Below are 23,741 nucleotides of genomic sequence, written 5' to 3'. Positions count from 1 at the left end.
CATCATACAGGAAGTAAAACCTAGGTTAGAGGAAGCGGATGCTACAAAGGTGAAGGCACGATTGAACAACGCTCCTTACATTTCGGTCAGATAAAATGAATGCGTACACTGCACTAACAGACAGCCACACCTGAAGATACGATATGTCCGATAACATCCGACATAAGCTAGAAGAAATATTTACACATTCGCATGATGCTACTGGCTTCTTGTTCTGTCATGTCAAATTAAAAAAATAAAAGGCAGAAAAAAAGAAACGTCAAGCGGCGTACAGTAGAAATTTCACATTAACATTCTGATTTACAACAACAACAATAATTAAATACTAAACATGGTCCCGGCCTGCAGCTGGCGGGGTTATTCACAGGTCAGACAGAGCCGCAGGCCGGACCGCAGCAGGGAGAGGATTCTCAATATTCTTCCAGTCATAGAAAGCCAACGCCGACGTGTACCGGTTGTGCCGGCTGCAATGTGATTCGCTACGGGGAGGACACGCTGGCGCTCTTCAGCCCGCTATCGCTGCTGATTGTGTGACCCGTGACTTCAGTGACACAGACAGAAAACACACTGCTGCTGCTGCATGTGCGCTGCTCTAAGGCAGGGACGAGGCTGAGAAGCCAACAAGGCAAGAAAGGACTAAGTACAGCAAAATCCCCACTACCCGGCAACTGGAAGTCTCATCTAACCGGCATGCCTGAGGGATAAAGGGGACTTTGCTTTTGAGGCTTTTTTAATACTTACCGAGCCTTCAGCAACAACTAGCTGCTTTCCTGCATTGCCTAGTTGGCACCTAGCGGCTTCCAGCACCCGTGCACACAAGTCTGCGTGTCACGTGACCAGAGGAGAGTCAGCTGACACGCCGGCTTCCGTGAACTGGAGGGAGCCGGAAAGCCACTAGGTAGTGATGAAGCAAATAACTTCGAGTTGATGCAAATTTTTATGCAGCTTGAAAATCAACCAATCAAATTTTACCTCAGGATTTGATTTTCACGCTGCATACATTTGCACAAAAATTTGCATACATTTGCATCAACTCACAGATATTTGCATCTACTTGACCATCACTACCACTAGGAGCCGGCTGGGCGATGCAGACAGGCTGGCAGAAGTCGCTGGAGGCTCAGTTTGTGCATTTTTAGGCTAGGCTTCCACTTGTGCGATTTGTAGTAGATTTGCATACAAAATTTGCATTAGTTTAGCAACAAATGCTAGTGAATGGGGCCAGTTTCCATCTAATGCGAATCATTTTCGTAAGCAAATCTGAGGTCCTGCTTTTTTTTCGGATATTTTACACGTATCAGATGCAATTTGCGTATTAACACTTTGCAATGGCATTGGATAGCTTCGCATTAAGAGCATAGTTACAGGAAGTTGTCAGCACTCAGGACTAAGCTGTTACTAGGCAGATTATGTTAAATTTGATGAAAATTCACATAAATATGCGTACATATGCAAATTTTCACCAGTCAGAAAAATTGCGTCCGATTTTTTGGGACGCAAACATTTCACACTACGGTGGGAGCGTAGCCTTAGACCTGCTGCTCAAGCAAGCGGCAGCAAGCACATGTATCCAGCAGCAGGCAATCCCCGCTGGTGCCGACAACAGGAACTCTGCTGTAGTTTGGTGTAATAATGGACCAACCGATCTTCACGGAAATTTAAGGACAACTGAAGTGAGAGGGATCTTGAGGCTGCCATATTTACTTTCTTTTAAACAACACCAGTTGCCTGGCTGTCCTGCAGATCTTTCATGAATCAGTAGTGTTTGAATCATACCTAAAACAAGCATAAAGGTAATCTTGTCAGATATAACTATAAAGTATATGCTTGTTCAGGGTCCATGTAAAAAAGTATTAGAGGCAGAGGATCAGCAGGACAGCCAGGCAATGTGCATTGTTTAGCCATTTGACCACTACCGGTTGTGTTCCTCTTATTTACCAGAGCATTTTTCACCTGTCAGCGCTCCTCCAATTCATTCACCAATAACTTTATCACGTCTTATCACAGTGAAATGATACATTTTTTTTGTCACCAATTAGGCTTTCTTTGGGTGGTACATTGTGCTAAGATTTATTTTAAATTTATTTTAACAGGAATAAGAAGAAAAAAAAATTCTCAGTTTTCAGCGATATAGTTTTAAAATAAAATGTGCTACTGTGGATAAAACCCACATATTTATTTGCTCATTTGTCCCGGTTATTACAACATTTAAATTATGTCCCTAATACAATGTAGGGGGCAAACTTATTTTGAAATAAAATATTTTTTTCAGTTTAGTGTTCATTTAAATGTCACTAATTACAAACCCTTATTTGCAAAAATAACAGTAATACAACCTCAAGACATACATATTAGAAAGTTGACTCTCTAAGGTAACTATGTATTTTTTTTACAACAATTTTACAACAATTGTTTTATTTTAGGAACTATAGAAGAGTGGGGAAAGTAAGGGGTTAATTAATGGGGAATTATTTAATTTTTTATAAGAGAGAGAGAGAGAGAGAGAGAGAGAGAGAGAGAGAGAGAGAGAGAGAGAGAGAGAGAGAGAGAGAGAGAGAGAGAGAGAGAGAGAGAGAGAGAGAGAGAGAGAGAGAGAGAGAGAGAGAGAGAGAGAGAGAGAGAGAGAGAGAGAGAGAGAGAGAGAGAGAGAGAGAGTGAGAGTGAGAGTGAGAGTGAGAGTGAGAGTGAGAGTGTGTGTGTGTGTGTGTGTGTGTGTGTGTGTGTGTGTGTGTCTGTCTATTTGGCCACTAGATGTCACCCTACTTTATTCCTGTGTACTGTGAATAGTACACAGGAAGTAACGGGCTTATGTTTTTACTTTCACTTTGCCAATGACCCCCGGCATCTCACTGATGCAGGTGATCATTGATTACAGGCACTTTGATTTGTGAATGGAAACACATGTTCCTATTCAGCGACCAGTATATCTACGCCCGAGGCGAAGATGAAGTTTACAGGGGCATAGATATACTGTACCTAATCCGGCAACTGGTTAAAAGAAAATAAATATGTAAGCCTCCATATCCTTCTCACTTCAGTTGTCCTAGGAGTTAAAGGGATACCAGAGGTGAGAGGTATATGGAGGCTGCCATATACATTTCCTTTTACACAATGCCAGTTGCCTGGCAGCCCTGTTGATCTGGCATAAGTAGTGCGAGTTGAAACCCTGGAACAAGCATATGGCTAATCCAAAAACCTTAGTCAGCTGAGTCAGAGTACCTACCTGCTGCATGCTTGTTCAGGGTCTATGGCTACAAGTATTGGAGACGCAGGATCAGGACAACTGCCAGGCAACTGGTATAGATGTCAAAAGATGAACTCCAGCCTAAACAAACATACTGTCATTAAGTTACATTAGTTATGTTAATTAAAATAGATAGGTAATATAATCTCTTACCCACACAGTTTTAACCTTCCTGGCGGTAAGCCCGAGCGGTGCTCGGGCTATGCCGCCGGAAGGCACCGCTCAGGCCCCGCTGGGCCGATTTGCACAATTTTTTTTTGCTACACGCAGCTAGCACTTTGCTAGCTGCGTGTGCAACCCGATCGCCGCCGCTACCCGCCGATCTGCCGCAGCCACCCCCCCACCTCCCATACCCCGTGCGCTGCCTGGCCAATCAGTGCCAGGCAGCGCTGTGGGGTGGATCGGAGTCCCCTTTGACGTCACGACGTCGATGACGTCGGCGACGTCATCCCGCCCATCGCCATGGCGACAGAGGAAGCCCTCCAGGAGATCCCGTTCTTTGAGCTGGGGGGATGCCACTGAGCAGCGGCTATCATGTAGCGAGACCTTGTCTCGCTACATGGAAAAAAAAAAATATTAAAAAAAACAAAACACTTTGCTGCCCCCTGGCGGATTTTGATAAACCGCCAGGAGGGTTAAAAGAACAGGCAAATGTTTGATTTCATGATGGCAGCCATCTTTTTGGTTGAAAGGAGGTGACAGGGAGCATGAGACACAGTTCCAACTGTCCTGTGTCCTGAGCACCTCTCCCAGTTGCTAAACAACGTGAACAACATAGGAAATCCCATCATGCTCTGCACAGCATCAAGGAAAAAAAGCCCGGGCTTTTTTTCTTCGATGGGTGGAGGTTAGCTAAAAATGCAGCTAAAAATGATGCTTTGGTAAGAAAAACAAAGTTCTGATGCTGTGAAACTGTTAAACACCAAGCCTTTTCAGTTCTGCTGAGTAGATTTTTAGTCCGGAAGGTTCACTTTAAGAGGGAATAAACATGGCAGCCTCCATATACCTCTCACCTCTGGTTCCCTTTAAGAGTCACGTTAAACAGGAGCATATATAGTACGGTTACATTCAGGGCAAAAAAGCACTAGTGTGTCCTCTCCCAAACTCAAGTAGTATTACTGAACAATACATAAAAAAAAAAAAACCTCACAAAATGAAAACAAAGCGCTAATGTACACATTATTATAATAAAAAAAAATGTATTGGCAACTATTTCTCATGGTTGATATCAGAATCCAGCTGCCGATGCATTTCTGTAAGAACGCATCCTTGCAGACCCCACACCGAACAACACTATTAAAGTATATTCAATACCACTTAACCGCACTTGGTTCCTCCAAGTGTACCCTGTCCAAAAGAAAACAGTGGGTTTAGATACACCCTTCATTTAAGCACGGGGAAGGAGGCTTTAAATAAAATAATACAAAAACTAGGGAGGATACAAAGAAAATCGGCATGCTAAACATTCCCACCACCAAACCTGGGCAAACCAACCTACAGTAGAAAAAATTAGCACCAGACAAAAAGGGACAAGATCAAAAAGGGGGAGGGGGGGGGGTGTCGAGTGTCCGGGGAAGGGGCGGAGCAGGGAGGTGTCATCCCTGATCTTCAGAGAAGGAATTATTTATAGGTTACACAGATATCTGAAAAAAAGAAAAACAGGAGAAGGGAAAATAGAATCAGGAGAATAAAGTTAGGATGTTGGCTCTTATTAACTCAGACCTTGCAAGACGGTGTAAATATAGGCCAAAGCAGGAAAATTAGGCTTTTTCAAACTTCACTCTTATTCAGTTGTATGTGTGAAACAGAGGATAGCCATAGCGGCATATGAATATTCCCTCAATCTGAGGCTAAACTTCTGGTCTCCTGCCACCAGGGGGCGTATGCTATGCTGTGAGGACAAATATAGTACGGCCTTGATGTTTACCAAAGGTGGAGAACAGTGGAGGACCAAAAGCTCAGGAGAGATCTCATACTTTAGCCACCCAAAGTGACCGTACGGGTGATGGCTCCCAGTACGAACCCACTGCTTGGCTGTCTGGCCTATGGAGAAGGGACAGGTAACAGTGCCTATAGAGTAGTGAGCTGCCTATAGCTGTCCTATGGAGGCGATTGAGGGAGAACAAGTAGTAATGTGCTGTTCTATGGAGCGGAAAGGACAAGTAGGAAAGAGCTACTCTACGGAGAGGATAATGGGAGAATACAGAACAGAGCTGACCAATGGAAAGGTAGGAGGAGTATAAGCAAGCTGCCTAATGGAGAGCTTGCTTATATTGCCCTATGAAGAGTTGGTGGGCGTGTGTGCGGAAGTAGGGTGAGTAGCAACAGACTACATTTGAGTGACACGACCCGTTGCTATGCAGCGAGGAGAACATCGTAGATGGCAGCGTGAGGCAAGAGCTGCTTTCGCAATTTCGGGGGAAGCAGGAAAAGAATACGCTTTAAATCTTTACCAGACCTCATAGGTCACCTGTACATTTATTCTAGCTTCTCAGACTTCATGACAAAGAACTGTGGCCTCAATCCAGGTTTGGTCTATAGTGTGTATGAGGCTTTACACTGCTGAGGAGCTGATTTCATGATTAGGATGTGATTTTCGGTCAAGCAAGGTCTGATTTAATAAGCCAGATCCACCCCAAACCAGTCATTCCGTTACAGGTTACATCAGGCAAAATCATTAACCGCTAACAGAGCTCACAGAAGCCGAATAAGGCAGTTTCACTCTTCTTGCTGCAATCCCTGTGAGGTAAGAAATATTACACGTGCAGGAAGAGTGGTGGCCCACTGTGATGTCCATGGCACCTCTGGAGATCTGTGGACCGACACGTAGACATAATCTGCGGCTGGAATCACTGAGGGATGAAGAGGCCACCAGAATCCACCCATGTCTGGAATAACGGGACTTGACAGAAAGACCCTTTAAAAAGTACCTATTACGCACACACACACCAGAGGCCATCGGTTCATACAAATGCTCCTCACAATTCATAAGCAGCCTGTGGCCTTACAAGGCAAGAAGAGGCCACCTCATCTAACACTGCTCTCTGGAGTTGCCCCCTGAAGAACAAGTCCTTTTCACTGTGCCATGTTGGGAATCACTTTCAGACCCTCCACACTGTGGCGTTGGGCAGTAGATTCCCTCAGTAGGACATCACACCTGGCATCTCAAGCACACACTCATCTGGCTCCTCACCACATCACAAGATCCGGAGATCAGTCACAGTGTGGCTCTCCTCATACCTCTTGTTCACGAGAGCAGGTAAAACAATAAATAGTCCGGAGAAAAGGGGAAAGGTTGGGATAGAAGGTGGGCAAGGCTGGTCCAGGAACATTCAGTTGGTCTAGTATTTACAAGTAAAGTAGTCCTGTTGTGTTCTCCAGCGGCCCGTTAGAACAAGTAGAGCGGACTGTTGGTTTCTAACGACCCAGCGGGCCGTTGCTGTTCTGGGTGGTGATGGACGAAGTTTTCAGAAGTTCATTTCTTACAAAACTTCTGCAGACTGCAAGCCGATTTTCTCTTCCTCCTCTAGTCAGTCCGTGCTGGGTTTTTTCAAAGAGAAAGTCAAAATGTTGAAGTGTTTGCTTAACTGGCCGACCTGCAAAACAAAGAGGCAGAAGAATGTGTGGCAGTTATCTGAAGAGCAATGGAAACAGAGGTCAGAGCCGAAGGGCAATACAGCCAGTAATGGCCCATCAAAACACAAGTACGACATTCCAGTGGTTATTATAGGAGGAGGGGGGGGTTTACTCACAAACTGGCTTCATATCTGACTACACAGGTAGAAATTAAGGTATTGGAAAGTTTGTCTTAGGGTGGCAAATAGGCACTATGTACACAAAAACAGAATAAAGGTGGCCATACAATAATAGCTAGCCGACAAGTTCAAGCACAAGATTGATCCCTCAGATCAAATCCTACCCCACATTATGCACAGCCAACCCGCTCAATTTAGCAATATCTTCACATTTATTTTGACCAAAAATTGATTAGGCATCATTTCTGGCATCAATTTCAAGCAGACTGAATCTGCGGATATTAATTGTAAAAATCGATAACTGTATGGCCACCTTAAAGAGAGCAAGAGGTGGGCTCATAGAATTTAAAAAAATAAACTAGGCTACCTGATCCGGGGGGCTGGGCAGATCAAGTAGCCGACAAAACCACTGCTCCTGTGGGCCGCACTGGCCCACTTTCACTTTCGTGAGCTCTGAGTCACGACCCTGGAAGGAGAGATTGTCTCTCTCATTCACGGCATGCAGGGAGACAAAGGAGCGGCAGGGGGACGTGGCCAGGGAGAGAGCTGTCCAATGGCACCTCTGTAAAGCCTCCTAGAACACCCCTAGTGGGCATTTTTGAGTAGTAGAGAATCCCTCTCCCCCATGCTTACGTCCGAGATGGCGACAAATAATGTTGCCAATTTCGGGGGCCATAGCGTGGTGGTGAGGGAACACAGAAGCATGTCATGAGGCAGAGAACATGCCTCTCTGTCCCATCTGACACCCAGTCTTTACAAACCGCCTCAGGTTCTCTTTAAAGGGAATGTCCAAGCAAAATAAAAAAATGAGTTTCACTTACCTGGGGCTTCTACCAGCCCCATGCAGCCATCCTGTGCCCTCGTAGTCACTCACTGCTTCTCCAGTCCCCCGCTGGCAGCATGCCGACCTCGGAGGTCGGCGGGACGCATTACGTACATTTTTACGCATTCCCGCTAATGCAGGAACATTAACACATACGTTTTTACGCATTACTGGTTCAATGCGTAAAAATGTACGCATTGAGCCAGTAACGCGTAAAAATGTTTGTGTATTTGTTCCTGCATTAGCGGGAATGCGTAAAAATGTACGCAATGCGCCCCGCCGACCTCCGAGGTCGGCATGCTGCCAGCGGGGGACTGGAGCAGCAGTGAGTGACTGCGAGGGCACAGGATGGCTGCATGGGGCTGGTAGAAGCCCCAGGTAAGTGAAACTCATTTTTTTATTTTGCTTGAACCTTCCCTTTAAAGGGATACTGTAGGGGGGGGGGGTCGGGGGAAAATGAGCTGAACATACCCGGGGCTTCTATAATGGTCCCCCGCAGATATCCTGTGTTGGCGCAGTCACTCCCCATTGCTCCGGCCCCGCCTCTGGTTCACTTCTGGAATTTCTGACTTTAAAGTCAGAAAACCACTGCGCCTGCGTTGCCATGTCCTCGCTCCCGCTGATGTCACCAGGAGTGTACTGCGCAGACACAGACCATACTGGGCCTGCGCTGTGCGCTCTTGATGACATCAGCGGGATCGAGGACACGGCAACGCAGGCGCAGTGGTTTTCTGACTTTAAAGTCAGAAATTCCAGAAGTGAACTGGAGGCGGGGCCGGAGCATCGGTGAGTGGCTGCGCCAACACAGGATGTCTGCGGGGGACCATTAGAAGCCCCGGGTAAGTTCAGCTCATTTTCCCCCGACCCCCCTACAGTATCCCTTTAAGAAAAATCCTATTTCAGGCATGCAAAACTGTACTTTACATATTTTGTTTTTTCTTCAGCCGAAGGATTTTATGATGCCATGCACAACATTCTTAATGATTCTGGTCCTCCATAACCTAAATGGGTACTCTAACACCTCTAGCCTTGTAAGTCCTACTATGTATCCATAGCAATCCATATCTTGCTGTGATAAAGGCCTAAAAGAAGCTGAAAAAGCTGTCTGCAAGTTGGATTACACTGCTATGTAAAGTTACTAGGCTATAGGTGTGCCCTGGATGTGTATGCCTGACTTTCAGGGAATTAAAGTGCCTCTAAATCAGGAAGGAAGGAGAGGGTGAAAGTCAGTCAGGGGAGGGGAGGGTGGAAGTCAGGGGAGGGGAGGGTGGAAGTCAGGCAAGGGAGGGCGGAAGGAAGGGGGGGGTGGAAGGAAAGAGAGGGTGGAAGGCAGGAAGGAAGAAGAAAGGGTGGAAGGAAGGGGAGGAGGGAGGTTAACCACTTCCCCTCCCCCTGGGACAATTAACTACATCCCTGCAAATTGCCATAACGTCTTGCCAGGGCGTAGCTACTACATCCCTCCCCGCATTCCCACTTGCCCCCCCACCCCCTCCCCACCCCCCCCCCCACACACACACACTTGTTACCGCTGATCGGTAGCCGCTAGATCAATGAAAGGAAACACAGTTCCCATTCATTGATCTAAATCCCACTGTGTATGAACACTGCCGTCTATTGGATGGCGCCTTCATTCATAAATATCCGTCCACGCAGTCCTTCCGGTTTGCGCACTAATAGTACGCATACTGAAGTCACCGAGGACATCTTGTGGCCAAATTGTAAAATCTACATTTTTTTTTTTCCCAATAAAGGATCCCTGGTTACCTTATTTTTACATTTTAAATTAACCCCAGACCTCCCTCACTCCTCTAAAGTTACCAAATTTTTATTTAAATAAAAAAAAATGTGCAAATAAAAATAAAAATACATAGTTACCTTAGGGACTGATTTTTTTTTTAATATGTATGTAAATAGGGTATATTACCATTACTTTATAAATTATGGGCTTGAACTAAGGGATGGATGCAAAACTTTATTTCCAAATAAAACATTGGCGCCATACATTGTACTAGGGAAAAATTGTAAACTATACAATAACCGGGACAAATGCGCAAATACAATGTGTGGGTTTTAATTACATTAGCATGTATTATTTTAAAACTATAATGGCTGAACACTGAGAAATAATGATTTTTTTTCCTTTTTTTTATTGTTAAAACACTTTTGGAAAAAAAATAACTCTTAGCAAAAAGTACCCCCTAAAGCAGGGGTGCCCAATGCGTCGATCGCGATCTACCGGTAGATCGCGAAGGACTGCTGGGTAGATCGCGGCCGGGTATTTAAAATAGTGCGCCGGACGCTGCGAGTGCAGCGCTGGCTACTATCTAATTGTGCTGCTCTGCTACGCTATGCAGAGCAGCATGTGACAGCCAGAGGAGGAGAAGGGAGAGGAACAGCCAGTGAGAGCCTGAGGCCCCTCCCCTCCAGGATGCACAGCGAGAGGAAGATTGAATGCTGGAGACCAGCGGGGAAGATTGAATGCTGGAGACCAGCGGGGAAGATTGAATGCTGGAGACCAGCGGGGAAGATTAAATGCTGGAGACCAGCGGGGAAGATTGAATGCTGGAGACCAGCGGGGAAGATTGAATGCTGGAGACGGCGTGTGCACGGGGCTCCAGAAGGGGATGAAGGGAGACTAGGCAGGTCCTTTGAAGAAGCCGAGAGCTGCCGGCAGAGAAGGGTGAAAGAATCCACACACTGAAGTCTCACCTTGGTTGACATAGGTCTGCAGCTGCTGGCTGATCACATTGTAATTAGTTTGCCAGCCAGCAGCATGCTGAGATGTTTGCACAAATGTGTTTGTAGGACTGCTTTGATGTGTGATGAGATACTAATGGATCCTATCTGATAAGGATCTCTGATAACATATTGTAAACAGTTCAAAGGAATCCAAATGCAGCATACCAGCCAGCATGTGCATTGAACCTTTGTCTGTACTTGATTTGATTTGTATTATTGGACATACAAGTACAGTTTCAATCCTATCTACACTTGATGCTTGTGACTTGCTTTAGAAATCAGGATTGGGGGTAGGGAGAAGGAATTCTGCAGCTGCCCAATTATGCTGCGATTGGGGGGGGGAGATATGTTGGTAGATCTCTCAGGTTTGATAATTTTGAAAGTAGATCGCGAGCCGAAAAAGTGTGGGCACTTCTGCCCTAAAGAAATCCTAATCGGTGGCGAAAAACACAAGATTTAGATGGTTTTGTTGTGATTAGTAATAAAGTTATTGGCGAATGAATGGAAGGAACGCAGACAGGTGAAAATTGCTCTGTTTTTTAAAGGGGAAAAACCCTTTGAGGTGAAGTGGTTAATGAAGCCCATGGTGGGCTAGACTACCACCTCCTGAATTTCCTGTTTGTTGTCCTTGGGATCCCTCCTGTTCCTCACCTCTCTACGTATTCAACGGGATCCTTTGGTGGAATACTTAACATTGCAGGTGGAAATTACGAACCGCATGTGCACAGCAGAAGTAAGTGCGTCTTCCACGAGCGATTTATTTCACTGTGCATGTGCACTTACAAACTCACGCATGCGCAGTTCTAAATCTCGTGGCATTCCTCGGAGAAACTTCTGGAAAGAGATCAAGGATACAGAGAACCGGGTGGGTGGGGGTTGTGGACCCCTGAGGATCATAGGCTTCATTAAGCAATTTCCTTAACCTGATCATTCATACTTTAACAGAATGAGTAGCACATCCGTTTGCTATCCTGAAGCGATTCATTATGTCTGGACAAGACAGCACACAAACACCACTGTGCAAGAATCACAAGAAGCCATGGGCACAGCAAGCTTAAGCTATAGTTATGAAGGTTCCATGCTAATACCTTTGAACATCACTGTGGCTCTTTGCCAATGAAGAGATGATTGGAAACCAGCGTGCGTGGGCAGCAGCAGAGCAGCAGTAATTACATAAACAGAGGCAGCAGAGACATGTCTATGTGGGAAGGATGAGCACTAACTAGGATGATGTGCCATGAGTACTGTTAGGACTGGGACCCACTCAGGGCCGGGCTGAGGCAAAAGAGGCTCCAGCCTCAGGGCGCAGTGTAGGAGGGGGCGCACAACTCACTCAGCTATCATTCCCCTTTAGTGTTTGAAGCAGATGATATATGGCAATAAGTGCAAGCCAGATAACTAGAGATTAAGGTGTTTGGGGGGAGGGGTGTGGGCCCTGGGGCACCTCCCAGTGTTCTCCCTAAGCCCATTTAAGTGGGCGCTCCGCCCGGCTCCGCCCGGGCTCCCGCCCGGCTGCTGCTCGCTGTCACATTCTATTAGCAGCCAGCATGTGCAGAGGAGGCGGGCAGAGCAGTGAATAATAATGAACAGGGGCGGGACACTCGCAGCTCTCGGTCCTGAGCCCTGTGTGCAGAGGAGGCGGGCAGAGCAGTGCATAATAATGAACAGGGACGGTCCTGAGCCCTGCGTGTAGAGGAGGCGAGCAGAGCAGTAAATAATAATGAACAGGGGCGGGACACTGGCAGCTCTCGGTCCTGAGCCCTGCGTGCAGAGGAGACGGGCAGAGCAGTAAATATTAATGAACAGGGGCGGGACACACACAGCTCTCCTCATCCAGCGGCAGAGAGTGTATTGAAACGTTTGCAGACTGCTGGGGGAGATAACCATTAGTTGCAGCCCAGCAGTACATGGTAGTATACAGTATATACTTATAGTCTGTATAGTGTGCTCCCTCCTTTGCATTCCTGGGATTCTTTTATGTTTACTTTTTGTCAGTCAGGAACAATAAATTACAGGAATGGAGTGGAAAGGGCACACTATGCTACTGCAGAGTATATATCACTGTGTGACAGCATGGCTGATTCCTTATCTTATGTCAGTCCTGCTACAGAGACAGAAGGCTCTGCACATTTGTTTTAAGGTGCCCATTAACAGTACAAGTTATCTTTCAGATTCGATCTTTCTATGCCATTTGAATGATCAAAACTAATCTGATGGCAGTTATCGATAGTTCCCATTAACAGATCAATTTAAGAAGGTTTTACATTACAATTCAATCATAAAATCAAACTTTTGGATCAATATTTCCCCCCCCACCCCTTTTGCAAAATGACCAAAGAATTGTTTCACATCGATTTACGCCACATAAGGCACATTTTTCTATGGATCTGAACATAAAAATTGTGTTGAAAGATCGAATCTGAGGGAAAAATTGTACTGTTAATGGGCACCTTTAGTTACGGTGATCACAGCTGCCAGATGCTGCTGATCCCCTTAAAGCTAAACTGCAACGGCTTTTGCAGGGAACAGCACAACCTAAAAGGCTATGATTTCACATGCCTCTCCATCACCATTTGGTACATCCTACAGATTATTATTATTATTATTTTAGTATTTATATAGCGCCGACATATTACGCAGCGCTGTACAGTGTATTATATATATCTTTTCACTAACTGTCCCTCAAAGGAGCTCACAATCTAATCCCTACCATTGCCATATGTCTATATTATGTAGTGTAAGTACTGTAGTCTAGGGCCAATTTTAGGGGGAGCCAATTAACTTATCCGTATGTTTTTGTAATGTGGGAGGAAACCGGAGAGCCCGGAGGAAACCCACGCAGACACGGAGAGAACATACAAACTCTTTTGCAGATAGTGCCCTGGCTGGGATTCGAACCAGGGACCCAGAGCTTACATTCCCATCTGCTTCCTGCAACGATGTCCAGGAACCACCTGAGGGGAGAGCTGCACTGCAATTGGGGGCAATGGTTCAGTTTGCCCTTATGGAAGCGCTAGTCCTGAATTCCCCCTCGCACCCCACCCGGCTAATTTTTTATGCCACCCGGCTGGGAAAAAATTCTGGGGAGAACACTGCCTCCCCAGAATTTTTTTCCAGCCGGGTGGCATGAAAAAGTAGCTGGGTGGCATGAAAAAGTAGCCGGGTGGGGCACGATGAGAGAATGCATGGCTGGAGCTTCTCTGCACAACTCTGCTTACAACAGAGGAGGAGGTGAGCCAGCGACAGCTGGGTGGTCACCAAAACTAGCCGGGTGGAGCATCCAGCTAAAAGAGCCTGGGGAGAACACTGCTAGATCCGGCAACGACTGATCCGTCAGACCCTCCTGCTGGGCGGACGTTCAGCCGACAGTAGTGCATGTGTACGCGCTGTGAGCGGATCGTTCAGAAACCGCCTTTTCAGTCCGCCGACAGCGCGTACACGTCCGGCTGAACGTCCGCCCAGCAGGAGGGTCTGACGGACCCGTCGTTGCAGGATGTAGTGCGTGTGTACGCACCTTTAGTTTAATAGCAATCAGTGTGTGACGTCTGGGGTGGGAGGGATGGAGGGGTGCACTTTGGTGTCTCAGCCATGGGTGACGGAGGACCATGTCCCAACTCTGGACCCACTAGCAGCCTCTTCTAAGCATTAGTGATATGAAAAGCTCTTGCTAATACAATGCTATGGGGATGTTTATAAAATCACATCCCTCAAGTGGGACCACACCCATTGCATTACATTATCAAGAGCTTTTCAAATCACAAATGCTTCGAAAAAGGCTTAGAAAAAGCACCGCTACTGGGTTCCAGGCCTTATGTAGGTTCTTCACACAGGAAAGTTATGCAGGCGATATACAGCAAGTCACATTACTCACCACTGACACTCCGTAGTGGATGTGCGCTGCCGTCACAAATGTCGTCAGCAGGATCAGCAGGAGGGACTCCATATCATGGGCATATCCTGAGACCACAGCCAGCACCACCAGCGCTAGCGGGACGAGCAGCCAATCCAGAGGCTGGCATCTGGTGTTACTCATCTGACACACGATCAGCTTACACTGAGAGAGAGAGAGAGAGAGAGAGAGAGAGAGAGAGAGAGAGAGAGAGAGAGAGAGAGAGAGAGAGAGAGAGAGAGAGAAGAAAGAAAGAGAGAGAGAGAGAGTGAGAGAGTGAGAGAGTGAGAGAGTGAGAGAGAGATTACCGGGGGAGACAAGGCTGACGCTAGTGGAACATGGGTAAAGTTAAAGGGACTATAAACTAAGAAGGATAAGCATTTTTCCTTTTGAAATAACACCAGTTGCCTGACTCTCCTGCTGATCCTCTGCCTCTAATACTTTCAGCCATAGCCCCTGAACAAGCATGCAGATCAGGTACTCTGACTGAAGTCAGACTGGATTAGCTGCATGCTTGTTTCAGGTCTGTGATTCAACCACTACTGCAGCTAAAGAGATCAGCAGGATTGCCAGGCAACTGGTATTGTTTAAAAGGAAACATCCATATCCCTCTTATTCTGGGTACACACGTTGCGATTTCCCTGCTCGATCAGAAGGATCGATTATTTCCGACCTGTTCTATCGCGTTTCGATCAATACAGCCGCCGCTTTTGCATACTTAAAACATGCTAAATTGACGGCTGTATCGATCGATCCTGCTGATCGAGCGGGGAAATCGCAACGTGTGTACCCAGCATTAGTTAAGGTTTCCTTTAAAAGTTCTCATGCAGGGCCGGTTCGCCCATGAGGTGGGGTGAGGTGGGTTCCTCATGCGGCAAAGTCCGGGGGACCCGCCGAGCTGGAGGGTTAGCGGGCAGGAAGGGGGTATTGGGCACAGCGGTGGGGAGGGGGGTCGGACCCCCCCCCCCTCCCTAACCTGGGTCCCCCGATCTGCGCTCCCCCTCTAGCTTAAGTTCAGCAGCAGCTGCCGCTATTAGTAAGAGGCAGTGGGCGGGGATGACTCACCTCTTCCGCGTTCCAGCGTGCGTTCCACTGTTGTCACTTCCTGCAATGCCGTCCACTGTACTGTAAGTGGGTGGCATTGCAGGAAGTAACGACAGTGGAACGCACGCTGGAACACGAAAGAGCCCCCCCTCCCCGCCGCTGTGCCAAATACCCCTTTCAGCTCGGTGGCCGCCCACACCCACGCCTGGGGGGGGGGGGATGGGGGGTTTGGACAGTTTCTCACAAGTTTGCCTAAGGCGGCAAAAAGTCTAGAACTGGCCCTGTTCCAATTTTTTTTTTTTTTTACACTGAGTGAGAGGACTCAGGAGTTTACTTATGATCATTTAAATCATACAATCACAACACAACAGAGCGGCCGGAGAGGGGGGTGGGGGAGCCCACGCACTTCAAGGGGCTGGAGGAGGCCCCAAGTATAAATACACCTTATAAGCAGGGCTGCTCAAATACGGATCCGGGAGACATCCGGATAGTTCTATCCGGATATGTCCCAGTAAACCTGTGCGGGGTGGTCAATCTTACCTGTCTGATGTCTTCTTTGGTCCGTACGCGTCGCCTCCCATGAAGTGTTTGTTATCACGTGACGCATGTGGAGCGCATCGTGGGAGGCGCCGAGGGACGGACGAAGAAGACGTCAGACAGGTAAGATTGACTCCCCCCAGCCCACCCCGCACAGCATTCCTGGGAGATATCCGGATAGCAACTATACGGGTATCTCCCGGATCTGGATTTGAGCAGCCCTACTTATAAGAGATGCATCAGGTGTCCTTTAAGGTAGCCCATACACAAACATGTCATCCCCTATCCTGACTCCCTATCCCATTCTGACCCGCTATCTCACCAAATGGTGCTCTGTCACAGTGGATTCCCACCAAGCATACAGTTAAAGGGAAATACCACTTTCATTGTAAAAAATGGCATATAAATATATCTGCCCTGCACAGATGCCATTAAATGTTATCTTTCATTTCTAATCCGCAGCAGGCTACAAATTTTAACCTCCTTAGCGGTATGGACAAGCTCAGCTTGTCCATTACCGCCGGAGGCTGCCGCTCAGGCCCTGCTGGGCCGATTTTCTTCAAATAAAAAGGAGCACACGCAGCCGGCACTTTGCCAGCCGCGTGTGCTACCTGATCGGCGAAAGAGGGTCCCCCCAGCCGCCCAAGCCCTGCGCAGCCAGACCAATCAGTTCCAGCCAGCGCTAAGGGCTGGATCTGAGGCAGCTGACGTCCATGACGTCACTCCGCTCGTCGCCATGGCGACGAGGAAAGCAAAACAAGGAGGGCCGCTCATCGCGGCCCTTCTTGTTACTTCTGATCGCCTGAGGCGATCAGAAGTATGCGTCAGGAGCGCCCTCTAGTGGGCTTTCATGCAGCCAACTTTCAGTTGGCTGCATGTAATGGATTTATTTTTATTATAAAAAAAAAAAACTCCCGCAGCCGCCCTGGTGATCTTAATAGGACGCCAGGGTGGTTAAACAGCGCCTAACTGGAAGCTCAGACTGCTTTCCTGTTCTCTGAAGTCCTGTGGAAGATGCCAGCACTATATAAATACTAAATAATAATGATGAGGATGATAATTTGTACTGGACATGCTCAGTTTGTGAGCCTGATCACACCCAGTCCAGAGTCACTCATTCCTGGAGAACTCACAAATTCCTTGTTCCAATACACTGCTTTGTGGTGGCAGGCACGTCCGTTCCTTTCAATCCATGGACGCGCACACCGCGCATGGAATCGGCACTGAACGTTTACTCTTTTCCGAGCACAGATTGCGGTTACATATTGCCTATGGTCCACAACTGATGTTTGTTTACAGTGTGCCTCTGAGGAAGCGGCTTTTGGCCCGTGAAACACGTGTCAGGCAGTCTTATGCGATTTGGAATCCTGTATTTATGTCCATACGTACAGTCCGCAACTCTGAAGACATTATTGATTGAAGAATAAACAGAATGTGTTCATAGACAACCCAGTGCATTTTGTTTGGTGGAAATTGCTTACGGGTACTTAGCTTTACTCATGTCTTTTGAAGAAATGGGCACAGCACAGACAATATCTAACACCCCCCCCCCCCCCCCCCAGCGCTGGATAATGACTTACGGTGATGTTGGCGAAGGTGGTCCCCACCATGTAGTAGAAGAGACGTGGATGGGCTTCCAGGATATAACTGGGAGAGGTGAAGACCCACAGTGTGGAGAGTATGAAGAGCAGCACCGGAGAGATGAGGGGGAGCATGGACTCATACATGCTGTCGTGCTTCAGACTGCTGTTCCTGTATGCTCTGCAGACAAAGACACATGAAATTCATCATTTCATAAACTTTGAAGCAACAATGGCCATGTGACGTTACTAGACTGACGATTGTTTACTTATACAGGCTCCCTGCTTTCAGAAAATAGTCTATGCATCGCTTATGATATTAGCCGGATTCTTCCCCTCCCACAAATTGTATTTCCTAACACAAAATGTGCTCCCCCCCCGGGCTGTGCAGAGTGTTGGCAGCGGAGCATACGCTCGCCTGTCCACTAGCGCGCTCCTCATACTGTATGTCCTGTGTCTTCTCTCCACCACCACAGGTCGCCTGTACCCAGTGACCTGATAGCATTTATGTGGTCATATAACATGCAAGTCGTCAAGTCACGGGGGTACAGGCGTCCTGTGGCATTGGAGAGAAGACACAGGACAGGGGGAGCACATTTTTTGTTGGGAAATACATTTAATGGAGGGAGAAATCCAGATAAAAAAGTGATTCAGCAAACCCTAAAAGTATTCATTAATGGAAATCAGCTATTACTTAGTGGCGAGGATCTGCCATCTGGGCTATATCAGACCATAGAGATTTATTGAAAGTATTGAGAGCTCAGTATCCCCATGTGACCCGCCCTCAGTGAGTGATGCTGGCAGCTCAGTATCCCCCATGTGACCCGCCCTCAGTGTGTGATGCCGGCAGCTCAGTATCCCCATGTGACCCGCCCTCAGTGTGTGATGCTGGCAGCTCAGTATCCCCATGTGACCCGCCCTCAGTGTGTGATGCTGGCAGCTCAGTATCCCCATGTGACCCGCCCTCAGTGTGTGATGCTGGCAGCTCGGTATCCCCATGTGACCCGCCCTCAGTGTGTGATGCTGGCAGCTCAGTATCCCCATGTGACCCGCCCTCAGTGAGTGATGCTGGCAGCTCAGTATCCCCATGTGACCCGCCCTCAGTGAGTGATGCTGGCAGCTCAGTATCCCCATGTGACCCGCCCTCAGTGTGTGATGCTGGCAGCTCAATATCCCCATGTGACCCGCCCTCAGTGAGTGATGCTGGCAGCTCAGTATCCCCATGTGACCCGCCCTCAGTGAGTGATGCTGGCAGCTCAGTATCCCCCATGTGACCCGCCCTCAGTGTGTGATGCCGGCAGCTCAGTATCCCCATGTGACCCGCCCTCAGTGAGTGATGCTGGAAGCTCAGTATCCCCATGTGACCCGCCCTCAGTGTGTGATGCTGGCAGCTCAATATCCCCATGTGACCCGCCCTCAGTGAGTGATGCTGGCAGCTCGGTATCCCCATGTGACCCGCCCTCAGTGTGTGATGCTGGCAGCTCAATATCCCCATGTGACCCGCCCTTAGTGAGTGATGCTGGCAGCTCAGTATCCCCATGTGACCCGCCCTCAGTGAGTGATGCTGGCAGCTCAGTATCCCCATGTGACCCACCCTCAGTGTGTGATGCTGGCAGCTCGGCATCCCCATGTGACCCGTCCTCAGTGTGTGATGCTGGCAGCTCAGTATCCCCATGTGACCCGCCCTCAGTGAGTGATGCTGGCAGCTCAGTATCCCCATGTGACCCGCCCTCAGTGAATGATGCTGGCAGCTCAGTATCCCCATGTGACCCGTCCTCAGTGAGTGATGCTGGCAGCTCGGTATCCCCATGTGACCCGCCCTCAGTGTGTGATGCTGGCAGCTCAATATCCCCATGTGACCCGCCCTTAGTGAGTGATGCTGGCAGCTCAGTATCCCCATGTGACCCGCCCTCAGTGAGTGATGCTGGCAGCTCAGTATCCCCATGTGACCCACCCTCAGTGTGTGATGCTGGCAGCTCGGCATCCCCATGTGACCCGTCCTCAGTGTGTGATGCTGGCAGCTCAGTATCCCCATGTGACCCGCCCTCAGTGAATGATGCTGGCAGCGCAGTATCCCCATGTGACCCGTCCTCAGTGAGTGATGCTGGCAGCTCAGTATCCCCATGTGACCCGCCCTCAGTGAGTGATGCTGGCAGCTCAATATCCCCATGTGACCCGCCCTCAGTGAGTGATGCTGGCAGCTCGGTATCCCCATGTGACCCGCCCTCAGTGAGTGATGCTGGCAGCTCAGTATCCCCATGTGACCCGCCCTCAGTGTGTGATGCTGGCAGCTCAGTATCCCCCATGTGACCCGCCCTCAGTGTGTGCTGCTGGCAGCTCGGCATCCCCATGTGACCCGCCCTCCATCTATTTGCAGGCGAGTCATGGATCAAGAGAGACCCCAGTAACATTTACAGAAATAAACTTACTTGAAAACGTTTATCAGACTCATCGGCAGAGTCACAGTAATGGCACATCCTGCAAGATACAAATCACATCAACTTGTAAGTAGGTTTAAATCAAATCAGTCCAACCACAGCAATCATTTTACTGACAGTAGAAAACATTTTCTTTATAATGTATGTATAGAAATGGGTTATTTGTACTTCCTCGGCTGTGTATTTAAGATAGGAGCATAGATGTGACATTACACTTCCTGTCTGTTAAAAAAAAAAAAAAAAAACAACAGGGGTGGGGTAGTGTGGTTTAGACAGTGTGAATTCTGCTCCGCTCTGTCATGTTTGTGTTCGCAGTGAATCGTTTTACGCTATTCGGTAAAAATGCAGCAGGTCAGGTCTTTGCGTTCTGTTTACAGCAATGCAGCAAACCTCTCCATCTTAAAAGGCCAGTGGAAGCAGAATTTTTTTTTACAAAGGATCACTGCACAAAAAATATACAGAGCAGTAGGCCTGAACGATTTTAGGAAAAATGTAATCAAGCGATTTCTGCCCCAAAATTGCGATTGCAATTCACAATTTACTTCAAATCAAGCTTTGTTCCCCTTCTGTGCCACTGTCCCAGTCTCTCCCTCTATGCCCCCCTCTGGGTCTTGACCCATTTGTCTCTCTGTGCCCCCTCTGTGTCTCTGTGACCGCTCTGTGCCCACTCTGTCCCCCAAGCTGCGGCAGTGATGGAAAGTATGTCCAGCACAAGTCCATCGATTCCCGTCTATCCACTTAAGTATCCTGCAGGCTTTAATGCACGGCATACTTCCTGTATGTCATGTGACATACAAGAACCAGGAAGTACGCCATGCACAAGAGCCAGCAGACGGCGATAGAGGACGGGCAGTGTTGGACTCGTGTGGAAGGTATATCCAACACTGCCAATGCTGCCGGCAGCATGCGCTTGGACTTGGGGAAAGTTTGAGGCCGCTTCTTCAAACTTCCGCCCATGTTGCGCTTCAAACTTCCCCAAATCGCCGTTTTCACAATTCTGAAATTGTGATCTTGGTGATCGTGATTTCGGTTTAAATTTGTCTTATCGTTCAGGCCTACAGAGCAGGTACGTTGCATGTGGGGACCAAGCCTTAGGCATAGGTAGGGGTGGTTTTAGAAGTTGATAGTACAAGATGATCCCTGAGGGACGTACCAGATTGTACCATTAAAAACGAACCTTTATTAGTGAATAGAAAATCTCTGAGTAGCTGCAAAATAACAAAACATGCGTTGGAGAAGTGCTAAAAAGGGCTGCACTAAGTGTTTGTGTTGCACCTCCTGCTATGGCCAGATCTGTAGACATACTAGAGGCCATTACAATAGTATGCTAATAGTTCCCCTGGCATCTACCTTCTACACGCTGGATGGGAACAGTGCACTAGACCAACAGGACAGTACAAAGTGGTACGTGTTTTGCCCTAATGGGCTTCGTCAGAAGAACACCAGTGTCTATTACTGTAAATAAAAAAATGGCATGTATGTGGGTGGAGCTGCCTGTGGCCCTTGCTGATTTAAACCTCCCAGCATGCACCTTGCTAGGTAACACTCGTCCATAGGGATGCTTTAGGACCTACAGGTAGGTTCCTAATGCATGGTACATGCACCACTGGGGCTGCGTTCCAGGAGTACTTGAACTTGTCATAGGTCAGTCTATTAGGCCCAGTGCACACCGAGCGGTTTTTGGAACGATCTGCCGGCCGCATCCGCCTGGAAAAATGCTTGGCTAATGTATTGCAATGGGATGGTGCACACCGGCGGTTTGAGGTTTTTGCTAAGCCGCAAACGCGCCTCCTGCTCCGCGTTTGCGGTTTGCTAAAAAACCTCAAACCGCCGGTGTGCACCACACATTGAAATACAATAGCCAAGCGTTTTCACTGGCTGATGCGGCTGGTGGATCGCATACAAAATACGCTTGGTGTGCACCCGGCCAAATATCTGCTCTCTGCTCCCAAAACCGCTAGCGTTTTGACGATCTGCTAGCGGTTTTGGTGTGCACTGGGCCTTAGTCAGTTTGCGGGGTAAAAAAAAAAAAATTGTATCTATATCTATCTGAATAGGTATTTTTTTAGCATACAAGAATGTTTGAAAAGCATTTAAAACAAATATTGAAGACACTGAATGTGTGTGCTAAGGGTTGCATGATAGGTTATTATTCACAATAGGAGGTTTCATAAAGGGGTGCATGCTCTAATAACAGTCAGAGTTGATGCAAATGTTATAATTGAAATGTAGCAGCATTCAGCTATGAATTTGGATGGAAGCACTTGTGTGTGTGACACCTAAGACGTTAACCAGACATAATTAACTTCTCACTGCAGTTCAGGTCAGTGACCCACTACGGAAGCGTTGTGAGGAATCGCTAAGTGCCCGCGATTTTTTTCTGGGATTGCATTTTGCGATTGAGTGAAGCGGCGCCGCGATTCTAGGGAGGGGAGTCCCCTTTTGCTGCCCTTACCACCCTGAAAGCATGCGATTCACGTTGCTTCATGGAAGGACCGCCCCTGCTCTTTTTCACTCATGGGGCTTGATTCACTAAACAGTGATAACTCAAAATCGCAAACCTTAAAGATATCACACCTTATCAAAGATATCACACCTTATCAAAGATATCACACCTTGGTGTCAATTCACCAGAGGTTACTGTACTATTTATCACATGGTCGGTAATTTACCTCATGTGATAACTCGAAATAGCAATTCTCCAGAAATATAGGCTGAATTACAGACAGGTCAAAATTGGTGCAATAAATAGTCGGTAGTTATGCGTTATTTTTTCTCAAAATCACAGTTTGTTATTTTAGATCTATCATGTAAATGTACCTGGCCATATATGGTTTTTCACACAGCTGCTGCAGCTCACTCTGCAGCTAGTTTACTAGCAGCACACAGTAACAGCCTATACTGTACATATTTCAGGCACCAGAGAGCAGCACACACTGCAGCTAGTTTACTAGCAGCACACAGTACCAGCTTATACTGTACATATTTCAGGCACCAGAGAGCAGCACACACTGCAGCTAGTTTACTAGCAGCACACAGTAACAGCCTATACTGTACATATTTCAGGCACCAGAGAGCAGCACACTCTGCAGCTAGTTTACTAGCAGCACACAGTAACAGCCTATACTGTACATATTTCAGGCACCAAAGAGCAGCACACACTGCAGCTAGTTTACTAGCAGCACACAGTAACAGCTTATACTGTACATATTTCAGGCACCAGAGAGCAGCACACACTGCAGCTAGTTTACTAGCAGCACACAGTAACAGCTTATACTGTACATATTTCAGGCACCAGAGAGCAGCACACACTGCAGCTAGTTTACTAGCAGCACACAGTAACAGCCTATACTGTACATATTTCAGGCACCAAAGAGCAGCACACACTGCAGCTAGTTTACTAGCAGCACACAGTACCAGCTTATACTGTACATATTTCAGGCACCAGAGAGCAGCACACACTGCAGCTAGTTTACTAGCAGCACACAGTAACAGCTTATACTGTACATATTTCAGGCACCAGAGAGCAGCACACACTGCAGCTAGTTTACTAGCAGCACACAGTAACAGCTTATACTGTACATATTTCAGGCACCAGAGAGCAGCACACACTGCAGCTAGTTTACTAGCAGCACACAGTAACAGCTTATACTGTACATATTTCAGGCACCAGAGAGCAGCACACACTGCAG

At 47.6% G+C, this 23,741-nt stretch overlaps 1 protein-coding gene across 2 annotated transcripts in view; it reads right to left on the bottom strand.

The window, feature by feature from the left end:
• Positions 1-2,605: 2,605 nt before the first annotated feature.
• SELENOI (selenoprotein I) overlaps positions 2,606-23,741 on the bottom strand; it is a 76,092-nt gene continuing 54,956 nt past the window's right edge. The window contains exons 7-10 of one of the 2 annotated variants that reach the window (XM_068279966.1): positions 20,041-20,089; positions 17,612-17,792; positions 14,433-14,615; positions 2,606-6,840 (exon numbers count right to left, since the gene is read on the bottom strand). In XM_068279966.1, the coding sequence (XP_068136067.1) occupies positions 6,727-6,840; positions 14,433-14,615; positions 17,612-17,792; positions 20,041-20,089 (527 nt within the window). In that variant the 3' untranslated portion in view covers positions 2,606-6,726. The remainder of the gene's footprint in view (positions 6,841-14,432; positions 14,616-17,611; positions 17,793-20,040; positions 20,090-23,741) is intronic. The other variant, XM_068279967.1, reaches the window with a different exon arrangement.

This window comes from Hyperolius riggenbachi, chromosome 4 (assembly GCF_040937935.1).
Source record: "Hyperolius riggenbachi isolate aHypRig1 chromosome 4, aHypRig1.pri, whole genome shotgun sequence".
Lineage (NCBI taxonomy): Eukaryota > Metazoa > Chordata > Amphibia > Anura > Hyperoliidae > Hyperolius > Hyperolius riggenbachi.
The sequence above is the reverse complement of the archived record's forward strand: the minus strand, read 5'-3'. Positions and strand labels throughout refer to the sequence as shown.